Genomic DNA, 15603 nt, shown 5'->3' with positions numbered 1-15603 from the left:
ATCTGTATTGTGCGTACCAGGCTGTCCATGGCCCTCTCATTCCATTTGTGCCTCTTGATGCCCTCGTCCATTAACAGCCTCCTTCAGCTTGTCAAAATGTCATCCTGGTCTTTGCCTTTGTACTCAGCCATGAAGCCTGGCAAACTCCTCCTGCAGTGTCTCCCAGGCAACCTGAAGGGGGACAAAGTTTAGTGCAGATTAATATTACACCTTTTAAAAATGATTACAACACATGTATGTGTGAAGAAGTACTTCAACAATCGACAAATGTAACAGTTTAAAACAAATCTAAGGTAAGTGCAAATCATGCTACAATTCATACTTTAATTAGAAAAACAGGTACACCTACAAGATATGATGCAAACATGTAAGTGAAAATCAATTTATGACATGTGACAGAAATTAATATCAGCTCCAGGAGTGAGGTGAGTGAGTGAGTGAGTAAGAAAGATCAGCTGCAGAACATTATCTGATGTACCTCCAGTGCTTTGTGTGGAAGCTGCTTGTCAGTCCACTGTTTGAGCTTAATATCTATGGTGGTGTTAAAGGTTCCAGAAGTCCATTGTTTGGGCAGCAGGCAGGTAGATATTCTCGATCACATGGGTGGAAACGCGTTCCCACAGCTTCTTCTGCAGGATGGCCTCCCTGGAAGAGACATGTGTCAAGGAAAAGATACATCAACTTCTGATTAAAACTTAGATTAGTCTTATATTTGTACCTTAGTCTGAAGCCAGCCATCGTTATGGTCAGGATCTATGTTCTGTTAGTGCTGGTGTCTAATCATGTTAACAGACAGGCTGAGCTTTGAATGTTTTGGAATTTCTCTCGTCTTTAACACATTCTGAGGTTGAAAACTGAGCAAGGAGTATCTTCAAAAAATTTGCTTTTGGGTCAAAACACAGTAATGTCCCATCAGAGAGCGAACTTTGATTCCCATTCTAACATTTATTTCAATATAAAGTAGCTCCTTGTTTTGGATAAGCCTTTATGGTCCAACTAAAGCAAAAATGAATTTAAAAGTAAAACTGTGGGTCATTTAGCAACACTAATCTGTCAAATTGTCTCTAAAGTGTCCCGTCAGAGAGACTTCAAATACCATGTTTTGACCCTTTAACAGGTTTCTACAAGTTAAATTTAAGACTACTTACAAGAGAATTTAATACCCATAGTGGCAAAAATTCATGACTCCTAAAATGTATTTATTTACTCCAACACCTGGACTGCAAAGTTAGCAATAATTGGTTCCTAATTTCAATATAAATTGTTGGGTGGAACCAAGTAGACTAGCGTTACTTTCTTTGCATCTTGGACATTTAACAGACACATTTAAACACAATCCAGTATACATATCACGTAAGACCTACCATATCAAATTAATACCTTTTAAAGACGTTTTAAGGCATTAAATACAGATTTGTAAATTCAAGACTTTTAAGACTTTTTTCTGCATGAACCCTGTTTAAGTCGGTCACCTCAGTGCTACTGGGGCCTTAACCTCCTGAGACCCAGGGAATGTCAGCAAAGTACAAGCTTTTTTTTTTGTTTTTATTAAATAAGCGCCTGTATTGGAAACATCATGATTGCAAACAGTTTTTTCAGATGCAGTTTTTAAAATTTTTATGGAATGTCCTTTGTGGTGGACAGTTTTCTTTTCCTTTTTTTTTGTATAAAGTTGTGAAACTCTTGTCCACAAATGTGGACAGAAAACCCATAGCTGGGTCTTAGGAGGTTAAATCAACACCAGACAAGAATTCATTCTCTTCTGAAATGCTGCTGTCACCTGAGTCGTTAGCGCTGCTGCTACACCTCCACCTCCACCTAACTGCAGCTTCCAAAGCAGCTCCAGAATGGACCCTGTTTAGCCGCTAACAGCCTCTCTGCTCTCACTCTATCTCACCTCAGCAATGTGACAATGGAACAAAACCTTGCCCAAGTCCCCTGGAGAGCAGAGCGGTGCTATGCCTCTCTCATTTATCATAAATGCATGCTCATATTTCATTAAGCTCCCCCTTTGTTCAGGCTAGCACTCCTCACTGTCAATAAGCGCTATCTCCAATAGTGCTGGCTGGCTGCTGGCGGGCTAACAGGGCCACCCCTGTTCCAGTCCACAGGTCATTCATCAGACTATTGATTTAAGAGAGCGGATGGCACGCACACTTGGGAAAGCCGCAACAGCCCATCTCATTAAGCAGGGTTATCCTCATTTGGTATGGTAGACCTACAGTATATATTCAGATAAATGCACACCTGTAGTTGAGTCTAGTTGGATAAAAATAACTTGTCACTCATGACTGAAAGAGTGGAGCCGTGTAAACACAAGTTCAAATCCAAAGTACAGTGTAGGTAGATAATCTGATAATAGTATCTTTACAGCATCTATACTATATTGTCTATATTGGACCAATATTTTATGTGATGTTAGTACAAGTAAGAAGATGGTCTACATTTACAGTGCACTGATACTTCTGACCTGATGGCAGGAGATGCACCACAAAAGTGGAAAACAGAAACAAAACTTCATTCAACAGGAAAAGTTTTCTCCCATGTCTAAGTTTGACAAGTTTGAAATGTGTGCATGTTTTAATTTGTCCAGAATTTGGAATAATAATAATTATAATTATTATTATTATTATTATTATTATTATTATTATTATTATTATTATTATTATTATTAATTGTTGAAGATTCCTCTGATTTAACCCAATGTTTTTAAATTATAGGTTAAATATCCATATTCAAAACCAGAAAAGCACTCGGAGAGCGCAGACCTCCGCCGAGGCAGATCAGTGCCCCCCCCCCAAATCACCACCAAAATTTAATCATTTGTTCCTTGTGCCTGAAATTTTCATCCAAATCTGTCCATTACTTTTCAGTTATCTTGCACACGGACCTCAGTTGCATCTCAACTTACCAGTGCTGTGGAGTCACTTGACTTAAAACTAATGACTTCATCCAATATTTCATTTTAGCCTTTCAAACAGCTCGTTCTGCAAAGAGGCAAAAAAAGTATATTTTTTCAATTTTCAAAATATTAAGCGTCACATGACTTGCTTCTTTTGTTCTATAGGACTGTTGCAGTTTATGTTCCTCACCCTGTCCAGTTCTCTCAGACGAGGATAGTTGTTCTTCCATTCTGTCTCCAGGTTAAACCGTGATGCTTAGGTATGAGGAGGAACAGGAAGAATTAATGTTTCTGTGTAATAACTCATTTTAAACATTAACTTGTAATGTACACCAAGTGAAGGAGAAGATTTACACATGAATGACAGCTTGGTTTTTTCTCATAAAGCTTGCACATACACAGGCATAAAACACACCAACCCTGGTGTCCCTTTCCCCAGCTCCCTATTCACACTGGAGATTAAGCTAATTGCTGGTTTGTGGGGCCATAGAGGGCCAACGTGGAGGATGGAGGCCAGCTGTGCATGAGTTGATGGCTTTAGATCGATACACCACACAATAGGCCTGTGGGAGTTGCAGTCTCACGGCATAAATCTCACATGTTGTTAGCAACGGACCTTGTACTTTCACTGTACAACTTTATTATTAAAGAACGTATATCACAAACAACTCTGGAAAAAAATTAAGAAACTACTCTAAATTTCCAGACCTGGTGTCAGTCCCAGAAAGCAGGTTAACAAAGTTTGAAGTTAATACTGAGATGTGAGCTAATAAACCCTGGGACGGGAAACTCAAGTTTTCACAGCATTTATCTGATTAGTCACCATTAGATTCACCATGAAAACCAGCCATCAAAAGGCAGAGTCTCCTCGTTTACTTAGAGGAGGTAAAATTATGTATTAAATAAATAAATAATACATAAAAAACAAGCAATAACAAATGTATGCATGTACTGTGTGTGTGAAAAGGAACCTTTACAAAAACTAAAAGCTGAATAGAATACTGAGCTTAGTCTAGTGGGGAAAACTAAATACTGGAATGAATAACTTATTTATTGCTATTAATCATCATTTATGTTTACTGTAACTACCTGTAAAGCATTCTATTTCATTTGGTGGGTATACAGAATATCTGTTATAGCTTTCAGTTACAGTGAAGTGCCCTAATAAAGTGAAAGCTGTCATATTATATTATATATCCTGCTGGAAAAAGACAGGAAATAGGAAAAAAAAAATGTAGAATGAATGTATGAGTGTAGAAATCAGCTGATTTCAACAGCAGGGTGAAGGAGACACACAGAAACTCAAGGTTCCCTGAAAACCTGGAAATGAGCTGGTTAACTTCACTAGTTAAGAAGGTGCAGTAATTGAGCTTTCAAGGTTAGCAGCCCCATAAGGTGAGTTTTCACTAAACCCACTTTGTAAAACAGGGCCCTGAACCATATTAAAAAATCTCTGGAATGTGATTAAGAGCACCATGAATGTCATGAAGCATCAAACTAAAAATTGCTACTTTCATTTTTTGGCATGAGTGGCACAAAGTAAAAACAGTGAGGTGTAAGACAGCGTTATTTCACCAAATGTCAATGTCTGAACTGTAAAACATTAGTATTGGTATGCTGTTACTTAAAAATTAATAAGAACTTATATGAGATTTGAAAACACTACATTTCTTGTCATTTTGAACAGTTCCAGTCAAATGCTGTAAATGACAAAAAATTATATTTAGAATTTGCAAGAAATATGATAATTTGTTTCTAGAACTAGAAGCACTCGGAGAGCGCAGACCTCCGCCAAGGCTGATCAGTGCCCCCCCGTGGGCCCCCCCACGCCAAGGAGGTTATGTTTTTGCCAGGGTTTGTTTGTTTGTCTGTCTGTCTGTTTGTCTGTCCGTTAGTGTGCAACATAACTCAAAAGTTATGGACAGATTTTGATGAAATTTTCAGGGTTTGTTGGAAATGGGCCCCCCTGTGGGCCCCCCCACCCCCGATCACCACCAAAATTTAGTCATTTCTTCCTTATCCCATTTCCAACAAACCCTGAAAATTTCATCAAAATCTGTCCATAACTTTTTGAGTTATGTTGCACACTAACGGACAGACAAACAGACAAACAAACAAACCCTGGCAAAAACATAACCTCCTTGGCGGAGGTAATAAACAAATGTAACAATAACCAGTGAATGTATTTATTGCTGTAGACTTCTCTGTGTTCTTCTATAGACAAAACCATTCATACCTTTAAAGACATCAGCTTGTTGCTCCACTGACTCTCTAACCATCTTCCAGAAACAGTCAGAAACAGCTAAACTTAAATTCTTGGTGGTCACCTGGTGGGCCTTCAACATGCCATCCCTAGATGAAAACATATTAGACTTATTAATCACATTTTTTTTACAATGAAGATTAATCTTAAATTATATGCAACTTACCTCAATAACCTTGAGTTCTGGAAAAAGTCCTCCTCATAGTCTTTAATGGACTCGATGCTTTCACCAGAGCTCCCTTGAAATAAATAAACAGCATAAGAGGTCAGTTACTGCTCACATACAATCAACAGCTGTGGAACAGAAGAAATCCACCAAAAATATTATTCAAGTAAATTCAGCTGAGTAAAGACCATTTCAAATAATGTAAACCAAAAATTAAATAAAGTGTTACACCAAGCACAGCCTCTATCTTGTAGTGCTGGGTGATATGGGCAAAAACATTTTCAAGATACACACGTTCATATCATCCTTTGTATCATTATTTCTCTCAAATGAAAAATCCATATTTTTAGTTCTGAGTAATGTTGGAGAAACCAGACAGTTTTATTGTAAATTATTCATAAAAGACATAACAACACAAAAAGACAAATGTGTAAAATGTGTAACATGACCAAAAGGGGTAGGTCCTTCCAGAAATATTATTTCTAATGGGTAGTGTACTTCCAGGAAGCACCCATTAGGAATAATAATTCTAAAATATCACAAATAAGAAAATCAGTAAGCACACTGGATAACTGGGCAGTAAATGTTACCTTTTCCTGTCACTACAGCAAAGTAACCCAGGGCCTTCATGGGAAACAGCTTGCCTTCCACTATCTGCTGAATCTGAAAGAGACGATGCACAGCACATCCCATGTCAATCAGTTCTGCAGTACAAGCGTCCTAAATACAGAGTAACTGAAGAACAATCAAGTTCAACTGAAAGCTCTGAGCTCCCTCTGGTGGAGTAGCTGCATGTAGCAGCCACTTAGTTTGACACTTTAAGGATGAAATGTGCAAAGGCAGCCGGTTTGACTTTAAATGTTGACTTATGTTAAAAAAAATAAATAAATAAATAACCAATAAAAATGTGGCATTAAGTCTCGTCAGTCTCGTCATCAATAACGCAATCTGAAGAAAAATCCATGCCCAGATCTCAGAAATATGAAGCAACATGTTAATATTTAAACAAAAAACACACCAAATACAAGACAAACATAACTCAGATGGTTGTAGGGCAGTGGTTTCCAACCTTTTTTGTCTCATGACTCCATTTTAATATCACAAATTTCTGGCAACCCCAGATTTTCAAAATGGAGACCTTTTTTTTTTTTGATAAAAATTAATTTGTTTTTGATCATGTAATAGTTTGCTATACAATGCTGCAAAAAATCATTCATTTTAAATTTACATTTAGTCTATATAATGCATATTATTCTGGATGGAAGCAGTAAAACTAGGTGTAGATTACTGCACAAAGGGAGAATTTGATTTTCCTTGGTCAGGATATGTCCAGCTGTGATTTACAAGGCTGACAATTAATACTGAACAAACAAGAACTCAAACTATGAATTATGAAAGAGCTGCAGCATCTGAAAACTGACCACAATGAACATCTGACAGCTAAACAGAACCACAGTGCTTCAGTTTCAGCTTCACAGTTTGTCTTTTGTGGATTGTGACTGTCTCTGTCAACTCACCATATATTTTTTATTAGTAAGTTGTTTTTTTTATCAATTACTAGAAATTTCAGGCGACCCCATTTGAATTCAAGGCGACCCAAACGTGGGGTCCCGACCCAAAGGTTGAAAAACACTGTTGTAGGGGAAAGGTTACACTGATATATTCAAATGTTATAATTTCGGTACCAGGTGAGTGTGTTTCAGCTGTGTGTTCTCTCTGTGACAGGGGTTAGGACATGGGTCTATACAACACTAATGCTTGTGTGGCCGTAGCTGCTCACTGCTCAGCTGAATAAAATTATTCCAAGCATACTGAACAAAAGCCTTACTCTGCTGGGGCTGGCCAGGTTCTTCTCTGCCAAATCCACCTTGGTCAAAACAAATATGGTTCTCTTTCCCTGGGGGTCCATCTGGCTAACCAAGTCTGTTACAATGCTGCGCTCTGCATCCACACTGCCATCTGCCGGTGAGAAACAGCAGCAATTATCACAACAATGAAAATGATAACGACAACAATGAGTTTTTACGGTAATGTCTGTGCTTACTGGGAAACAGTTTTGTCAACAGTTGTGTTCTCTGACAGATCTCTGTCTTTCCAACTACTATGCTACATGCCTTACATATGATTCCCGAAAGTGGAAAAGCTATGGCTCACCCTGAATACAGAGGATGATGGCATTGGGATTCTGCATGTAAGCCTTGCTGATGCTGAAGATGGTTTCCTTTGTGTCTGATGCCATTCCTGTTGTCACAGTCTGAGAAAACACACACAATATAATTATGGTGGTCATACATAACCTTCACTGGAAAGAAACACATTGTTTATCACTTGATATAATTCTTAAAATATTATACTTCTTCATCTCCCACTGTTATTATCTACTAAGTACTAGTTAATAGTAATAACTGTGTTTGGGATTGGTTAGCTCTGTTCTAATCTAGGCAAGGCAAGGCAGATTTATTTGTATAGCACAATTCATACACAGGGCAATTCACAGTGCTTTACAAAAATGGAAAAGAGAGATTAAAAACACACAATTACAATTAAAATTGAATTAATTACAATTAAAATTACAATTAAAAAACCTAAAATATTTAGAATAAACATTTGCACTGGTGTGCAGCTGAAATCTGTATTAGTCTTTACTCACACTGATGACACCTGGTAAGTCAACAAGAACCATCCTCTGGATCCCAGGGCCTTTGACACTCAGGGATATTGTCTAATGCACAAAAAGACAAAATTAATGATTCACACATTATTATAGCAACAAACTCTACAGCTACTATATGAACAGTCTGAATGGAGAGGGGAGGGGGTGACCCTTTGGGACAGGTTTTGGGATTATATTAAGGTAGATTGGTATACATGAATGAACGGATGAGTGCATGTATAGGTGTGTGTGTGTGTGTATACAGATACATATTAGTTGATATTATTATGTAGCCACCTTTTTATTGTATTTTCTGCCTGTCTTTTATCTTTGATCTTTTATGTTTGAGACACAAAAATATGTTGAGTCTGTTGCCAGAGTTAATTACATATTACCTGTTACTGTATGGAAAAACATATTAAGTTTGTCATGTACTAAGCCTTTGAAAAGTTCAATAAAAGTTGAATTCCAATAAAAAAAATAAATAAAAAAACCCCAGTGTGAATGGGATGTCCATGTCCAACCTCAGAGCTGACGGTCTGTCCTTCCTTGACACTCTTCCTCATCCTCAGCTCAATCTCATGTCTCAGAGCTGCCAGCTGCCCATCAGAACAGAAGAACATATCAATATGAAAGTGAGTGGACAGGCAGCCCAGCTAATCCTTGGGTGACATATGAAAATGATGGGACAGTGTGACTTACATCTTCCTCCTTGGTGAGGTCAAACTCACGCCCACTGTCCTTAAAGAGGGCCACATGGTGGGGGCCTTCACTAAGGGTCACCTGCAAAATAAGCTCTTATTACAAAGAAGCAAATCAAAAGCCATTTCCTTCTTTCTCTATACTGTACCTCAGCCTCCAAACTCTCAGTTAAAGGTCATTCTACTTTGCTACCAGAAACATGTCTGTATTTGTAGTGACAATAGCTCTATAAATCATTTGGGGTTATTTTGTCCTCCATTCCATTTAGCAGCATTTTTATAAAATGTTTTATATATTAACAAAAGACTAGTATCACACTGGTTAACAATTCTTCTTTATAAATGATCTGCCTCAGATTAAATGTGTTAAAAATTACATATTTTAATCAGATTGTTATAGTAATGACCAAAGTGCTGGTTTGCTGCTGTTTTCCAGGTATTTGATGGCGTGTTCTTCCACATATGTTAGTTTGTGTCCATTTATCCAATAGATGTATAAATGTTCCACTGATAGAACCTGTACAGTCCATGTATTGTCATGTGCAGACAGTGTTTGAAGTAGATCTGGTAGATCTGACACAAATATTCCTTTGGACTTAAACCCATTCGATCATTAATTCTAATATTTCACCTTTTGAGCCCAGACTGTATCTGTGAAACTATAACCAACCAGCATTTAGGACTGGATTAGTCTGGATCAGTGACTCACACCTGGTCCAATGTCACTACTTTTATTCTGGAAGTGTTCGACTGGTAGGCCAGTATCATCAGTCAGTCTGACTATCTGCACCTTGACAGGAGACCGGGTCATCATCTCTCCAGAGCCCCGAGGAAAGATCCTGGCCTGGGCGATCATCTCCAGAACACTGGTTTTTCCAGCACTTTGATCCCCGACCACAACCACCTTATAAAGCACAGGAAGTAAACATGGTTAGTGGAATTATGGGTAAAGCTCAGAGACTGATGAGGAGTTGGATAAAAGAGGAGAATAAAATACACACATAAAAAATTAAATACTATTCAAGAACAGGTGAGTCTACGTAATATTGATGTACTTGGACAAGATTTACTGTAACTGAGTTTTGTTTGTGGTCAATAACAAGGATCATATCTGTTACAGTCTTCAAGTACTAACAGTAGCAACTGAAAAAATAAAGCCATTACTATTTAGGATTCCTTTTGTTCTGCATAAGAAACTTAATTAGACCTCTTCTCACCCTTGGTAAGTGGTCCTGGGTGTTGTAGTTGGCATCATAGTCAGACAAGATATCCAGGACTTCGGAGTACATGTCGATGAGGGATTTCTGTATTCATGGACATAATGGAAAAACAGTATGTATCAGCACAGTGGAGGTTTATCAGGGTGTTCCCTTTGGTTCCCAGGTGGATTAGGCACTGGGATTTTGGTGGGGAGGCTGTGGAGTTTGCATTTTTGCGCAATTTTGCAATGTTATCAGTACAAATACATAAGTATACACAGGTTACAAATATTTGTATTTTACTCACATTGGAAGGAAAAAAGTGAAATCCTTCATTTATGTTTTTTGTGACTGAAGCACTGTCACAATAATAATTTGAATTTATAAAGTATTTTAAAATGACTGAATAGTGTTTCTATTAAACATATCGTAGGAGAATCGTGCCCTTATCCTTTGTCACATTTTATGCAAACATTCTCCATTGTTTGTGTTCTCAAATAAAGAAATTCTGAGAAGAAGTGAAAAAGCGTACTGAGGAAATATTACAGATAAAAATACATTTAGAACCAAAACTGTTTTTATTGGATATCTATCTACCCAGCTAACTGTAACATAAGAAAGAAACATGGTTTATTTTTAGATACAGGCCTGCTGTTGGCCAACAGAGTTATTGCAATTGCTTGGAAAGAGGTGGATGGACTAAGGATAGGTAAATGACTTTCAGAATTAACAGCAACTCTGCCCTTAGAAAAGATCACATATGTAATCAGGGGTAAGCAACCAATTTTTGATAACATCTGGGGCATCTTTAGAAATTTTCTTGCAAATAAAGACTTGCCTTGTTTGGTGGAAACATGTGGGGATGACCCATAAGTGGCCCTCTGCACTTCATTTGGGGAAAAATATTTACTGTTTGGTGTTAAATGACTACTATTTAATACATGTGTAGAGCATATCTGTGAGTGTGAGCAGTGTACAGTAGGCTATGTGTAGACTTATTCCCCCCTTGTTACTCTATTTACTGTATTTTTTTTAATTGTTATTTTATGCTTTTTTATGTAGTTACTTGTCTTGTTCTGTCTTGGTTGTATACAGGTGTTATTATGTTTGGAAATAAATAAAGACATTGTTGGGAAAAAAAAAACATAGGAAAGAAATCTAAATTATCCCTAGAATGAAAAAAAAATTAAATGAGACCATAAAAGATAACTAAATGTAGTAATGAACACTCAGGATACACTATTTTCCCTTTTCATTTGGACAAAGTGCCGTTAAAAAAAAGATAAAAAAAATTGTGTCATCAATCCATCATATTTTAACTGCATAGCACCACATCATAACAACATTTACAGTCTGTTCATCCATGGGAGTGGATCTGTCCTTCATTGTGGTTCTCCCTCAGGTTTCTCTTTTTCCCACTGGAATTTTGGAGTTTTTCTTTGCTGAGAAGGAGGGTCTAAGGATGGGGGATGCCCAGGACATTAATCCATTTCCTTCATCGACTGTTTATTTGACTGTTTATTTTCATATCCAACTAATTCTGTAAAGCCCTGTGAGGTGACCTTGTTGTGATATAGGGCTGAACAAATAAAACTGAATTGAACAAAAGTAATCTCATCACATCTGAGCTGGTCTAAACCAGACTCTTAAACCAATGTACAGACACCAACAGAACCCTCCAGGAGAAAGTACTGGGAAACAGAGGAAGGAAAAAACACCTTTAACCTCTGAGGACCCAGGAAATGTCAGCAGAGTACAAGCTTGTTTTGTTTTTTATTAAATAAGTGCCTATATTGGAAACATCATGATGCAACAGTTTTTTCAGATGCAGTTTTTTTTTTTATTTTTATGCAATGTCCTTTGTGGTGGACAGTTTTCTTTTTTTTGTATAAAGTTGTGAAACTCTTGTCCACAAATGTGGACAGAAAACCCATAGCTGGGTCTGAGGAGGTTAACAAGTAGAAACCTGGAGCAGACCCTGACTGTGGAGGACGGACCACTGATATGAGCAGATAAAGGGTTGAAGGGGGGGGTCAGCCCTCGACTCTGGAGAACAGACCACTGACATGACCATAGTGATTCCACCCCAGCTTTAAATCTTATGCCGCGTTTCCACTACATGGTATCGACTCGACTTAACTCGGCCTTTTTGTGTTTCCATTACGAAAAAGGACCTGGAATCTGGTACCTGGTACTAGTTTTTTGGTATCACCTCCGCCGAGGTTCCAGGACTGGGGACCAGATACTAAAATGTGACGTATAAACACTGCAGACCACTGATTGGACAGAGAGCTGTCTCTGTGACCCGCTGTTTTACAAAAAACAGATGCGGAAGTTTACAGTAAATATCGCAGTAGGTTAATCCACATGATGACAGCCTGCAAAACTACACCATGGTTTGTCGAGGAGGTTCAGACGTGAAAATTCAGCGTGAGCTTGACGAGACAATATGCAACGAGCGAGTTTATCAGCAACTCTCTGAGCAGATGACACAGAAGTAACGCGCCGCATCGCTATGACGTCCAGGTACTGTAAAGTCGGTAGTATCCTGTAATGGAAACGGTCTCCAGGAATAGGACCTGGTACCCGAGTCGAGTCGAGCCGAGCCAGGTTGAGCCGGTTCCACGTCGTGGAAATGTGGTAATAGACTACATTTAATGTGTTCACGTTTTTAATGTTGCAGCACATGTAACTCACCTTGACTTTCCTTTGGTGGATTCCTTTGTCATCTTTTTGCAGCACTACTTTCCTTAACTCTTTATTCTCTTTCTCCAATCTTTCTAAGAGGCGCTGATATTTTAGCTATAGGCGAGAATCAATAAGAACCATGAGAAACACACGGAGTTATTGAAGGGAACGATGTGAAAATAACTGAAAAGCAGAGAGATCGAAACTGAAGGTAGAATCTTAGAGAATTACTACAGAGCTGCGAACTGTTTCACAACAATATGCCACTAGATTTACAACCAGCTCATTGCACATTTAGAAGAAAAACATCAAACAGGACTAACAATATTAATTTCTTAGGTTAGATTTCAGCCATAATAAAACCAAATGTCCTGTACCTGAGTGCGAAGTAGCTCCTCCTGCAGTTGGTCGATTTTTTCTTTGTCTGACGACTAGAAGTTGGAGCAGAGAGAGCCACAAATTAAGTAACAGAATCTTTTCAAAAACAGAAAAAAGGATCTTCCAGTAACCTGTGCAATCTCACAAGCATGAAATCCCACCAGCACCCGGAGATTCATTACGTGCACACTGTATTACAGAGAGAACCAGAGTTAATTCATAAAAGAGGGAATTAAAAATGTGATTTGAGGCAGAAGGCATTCATCCTGGTATTATTGGGCTTAGATATACAGTAGGATTCATAAACAAGCACAAATCACAATGCTCGAGAAAACACTGCTGAATTCAATCACAAAGGTGTGCAGTTGGATTTTTTTCATTTTACCACTTGATTATGTGCTCTATAGAATTACAACATGTTTGTCAGGATGAAGGATAGGGCAGAAAGCAGGAGACACAGCACACATGACCAAATGGAAACGGTACAAAAACAGGAACTCAATCAGCAAACAGACAGACCAATAATCACTGACTCTAACTATTCTACTGCACATACTACAGACAAGAGGTTTGGTGTGGATTAGGTTCTAATGTGATTTAAAACCTTTACTCAAGCCTTATTTAGAACCTACGTCAGTGATCATATCAAGCATAAGCCTTTTTCTGTTAATACCCATGTCTTTTTTCCACTCATGGTAGTTTGATGAAGTGCAGCTCACTCCATGCAGCAGAAAGCAACTCTCATCCATGCAGTGTTTCCGTACATAAATGAAGCACTGTTGACAACTATCATATGCATTAAACACTGTGGCTGAGCTACTGTTCATGACTGTGCTTCTTGAACCAGGGTACGAAGGTCCATGACAGTCCATCTAACAGCCCGCTGGCAGAGCAGTGTCACTGCAGTCTGACAGACTAGGACAGGGCTGTCCAACTCATGTTAGTTCAGGGGCCACATTCAGCCCAATATGACCTGAAAAGGACCGGACCAGTCTAATGATAACAGAGGGAAAAAGGTAAATTACATTAGAATAGTGTTTACGTCTACAAAGTTTCATTAAAAATGTGACTAACTGCCAAATGTTGGAGACAGTGTGGGTCTCTGGAATCAAACCACTGGAACATATTTTGGGAATGCCCTGTGATTGGACCCTTCTGGACAGACGTTAATAAAGCTTTGAGAAGCATATTCAAATTGGACTTATCCTTGCAATTCCCCACATTTTTTCTAAGGAACGCTGATTTTTGTGAAGGGCAATCTGATGAATATTTGTTTAATATTTTGATAGTGGCCTGAAAAAAAAAGCACTCACCAGACGATGGTTGCTTCCTAAACCCCCTGTCATACAGGAGTGGAGAGATATGCTAAATGACATTTATCTAATGGAAAGGATTATGCTTTCTCTTCATCTTAAGAAAATTATTTTAATTAAACTCTGGACCAAATGGGTCAAATATATTCATCCTTTAAAACCAGATTTTGTGGAAGCCTGAACTGTAACTTTGACTTGACCTTATTCCCATTGTTTTTGCATTTATCATAGTTTTTAACCTCACCTAACCCCTTTTCCCTGATTTTATTTATTTTGTCAATTTGTACACATTTTCACTCCCAATATGTATATAGTTACTGAAATTTATAAAATATGTGCATGGCAGTGGGTGCAAAACTTCTCTTGATATTATACATGTTATGCTCTGTAATATAAAATGCTATTCCAAAATAAAAAAAAACTATAAAAAAAAATAAAATTGACTAACATGAACAACCTGTAATGTCTTAAGAAATATATATGCAATTTTAACAATATTCTGCCTCTGTTTATAATTTAAACATATAACCTACAGATCACAGTGGATCTACAAACAGGCAGAACATTGGTAACACTGCACTGACTCATCTTAATACATTTCAGGTTGTTCATATTTGTTCATATTTTTCACATATTTTGTGAAAGGATAGTTTGTAAACGTAAACATTTTCATGTAATTTTACTTTCTTCACACTAAAACTAATAGAAAAATTTGCAACTGTCATTTTGTCTAGGTTATTCTGATAGTATTTTACTGGTTCTGACCCACTTTAGATCATACTTGTCTGTATGTGGAACCTGAACTAAAATGATTTGAACATCCTTGATTGTTAATATCTTTGGTGTAATTTTTGCACTTCACAAATTCATCCCACGGGCTGGACTGGATCCTCTGGCGGTCCGGTTTCGGCCCGCGGGCTGTACGTTTGACACCTGTGGACTAGGGGGTGATACATGGTGGCTAGTGCTGGGAATTATGGGGGACCAATTCAAACTCTATGACATATTAACCGGGTTAAAAATGGTTACGAATGTCCTCTTCAACACTCGTGTCATGGTTCAACGTAGACAGACATAAATAACTGTAACTATGATCCACTGCAATCGCTCGGCAATAAATACTTCATGATAGAGTCAATTCAGTCGTATTCTGTTTATCTAAAACAGGGGTGTCAAACTCATTTGGGTTCAGGGGCCACGCACAGGCCAACATGTTCTCAAGAGGGCCGGATCAGTACAATAACAACAGCGAAAAAAGTTTAATTACATCATGAAAAATAAGTGCAATTTTAACAATGTTATGCCTCAGTCTACAAATACACAAAACATTTAGTAACAGG

The 15603-nt window shown here is 38.0% G+C and overlaps 1 protein-coding gene across 1 annotated transcript in view; it reads right to left on the bottom strand.

Annotated features, from left to right (window-relative positions):
• Window positions 1-15603, bottom strand: part of opa1 (OPA1 mitochondrial dynamin like GTPase) — a 72069-nt gene that overhangs the window by 36238 nt on the left and 20228 nt on the right. Inside the window, 20 exon segments of the mRNA XM_030132603.1 lie at window positions 18-134; window positions 136-171; window positions 479-556; window positions 558-645; window positions 2912-2937; window positions 2939-2966; window positions 2968-2987; window positions 3093-3157; window positions 5139-5254; window positions 5332-5404; window positions 5922-5994; window positions 7160-7290; window positions 7486-7585; window positions 7982-8053; window positions 8509-8583; window positions 8687-8767; window positions 9476-9589; window positions 9903-9989; window positions 12582-12686; window positions 12950-13003. Coding sequence (XP_029988463.1) covers window positions 18-134; window positions 136-171; window positions 479-556; window positions 558-645; window positions 2912-2937; window positions 2939-2966; window positions 2968-2987; window positions 3093-3157; window positions 5139-5254; window positions 5332-5404; window positions 5922-5994; window positions 7160-7290; window positions 7486-7585; window positions 7982-8053; window positions 8509-8583; window positions 8687-8767; window positions 9476-9589; window positions 9903-9989; window positions 12582-12686; window positions 12950-13003 — 1539 coding nt within the window.

This window comes from Sphaeramia orbicularis, chromosome 4, assembly GCF_902148855.1.
Source record: "Sphaeramia orbicularis chromosome 4, fSphaOr1.1, whole genome shotgun sequence".
NCBI classification, from domain to species: domain Eukaryota; kingdom Metazoa; phylum Chordata; class Actinopteri; order Kurtiformes; family Apogonidae; genus Sphaeramia; species Sphaeramia orbicularis.
The sequence above is the reverse complement of the archived record's forward strand: the minus strand, read 5'-3'. Positions and strand labels throughout refer to the sequence as shown.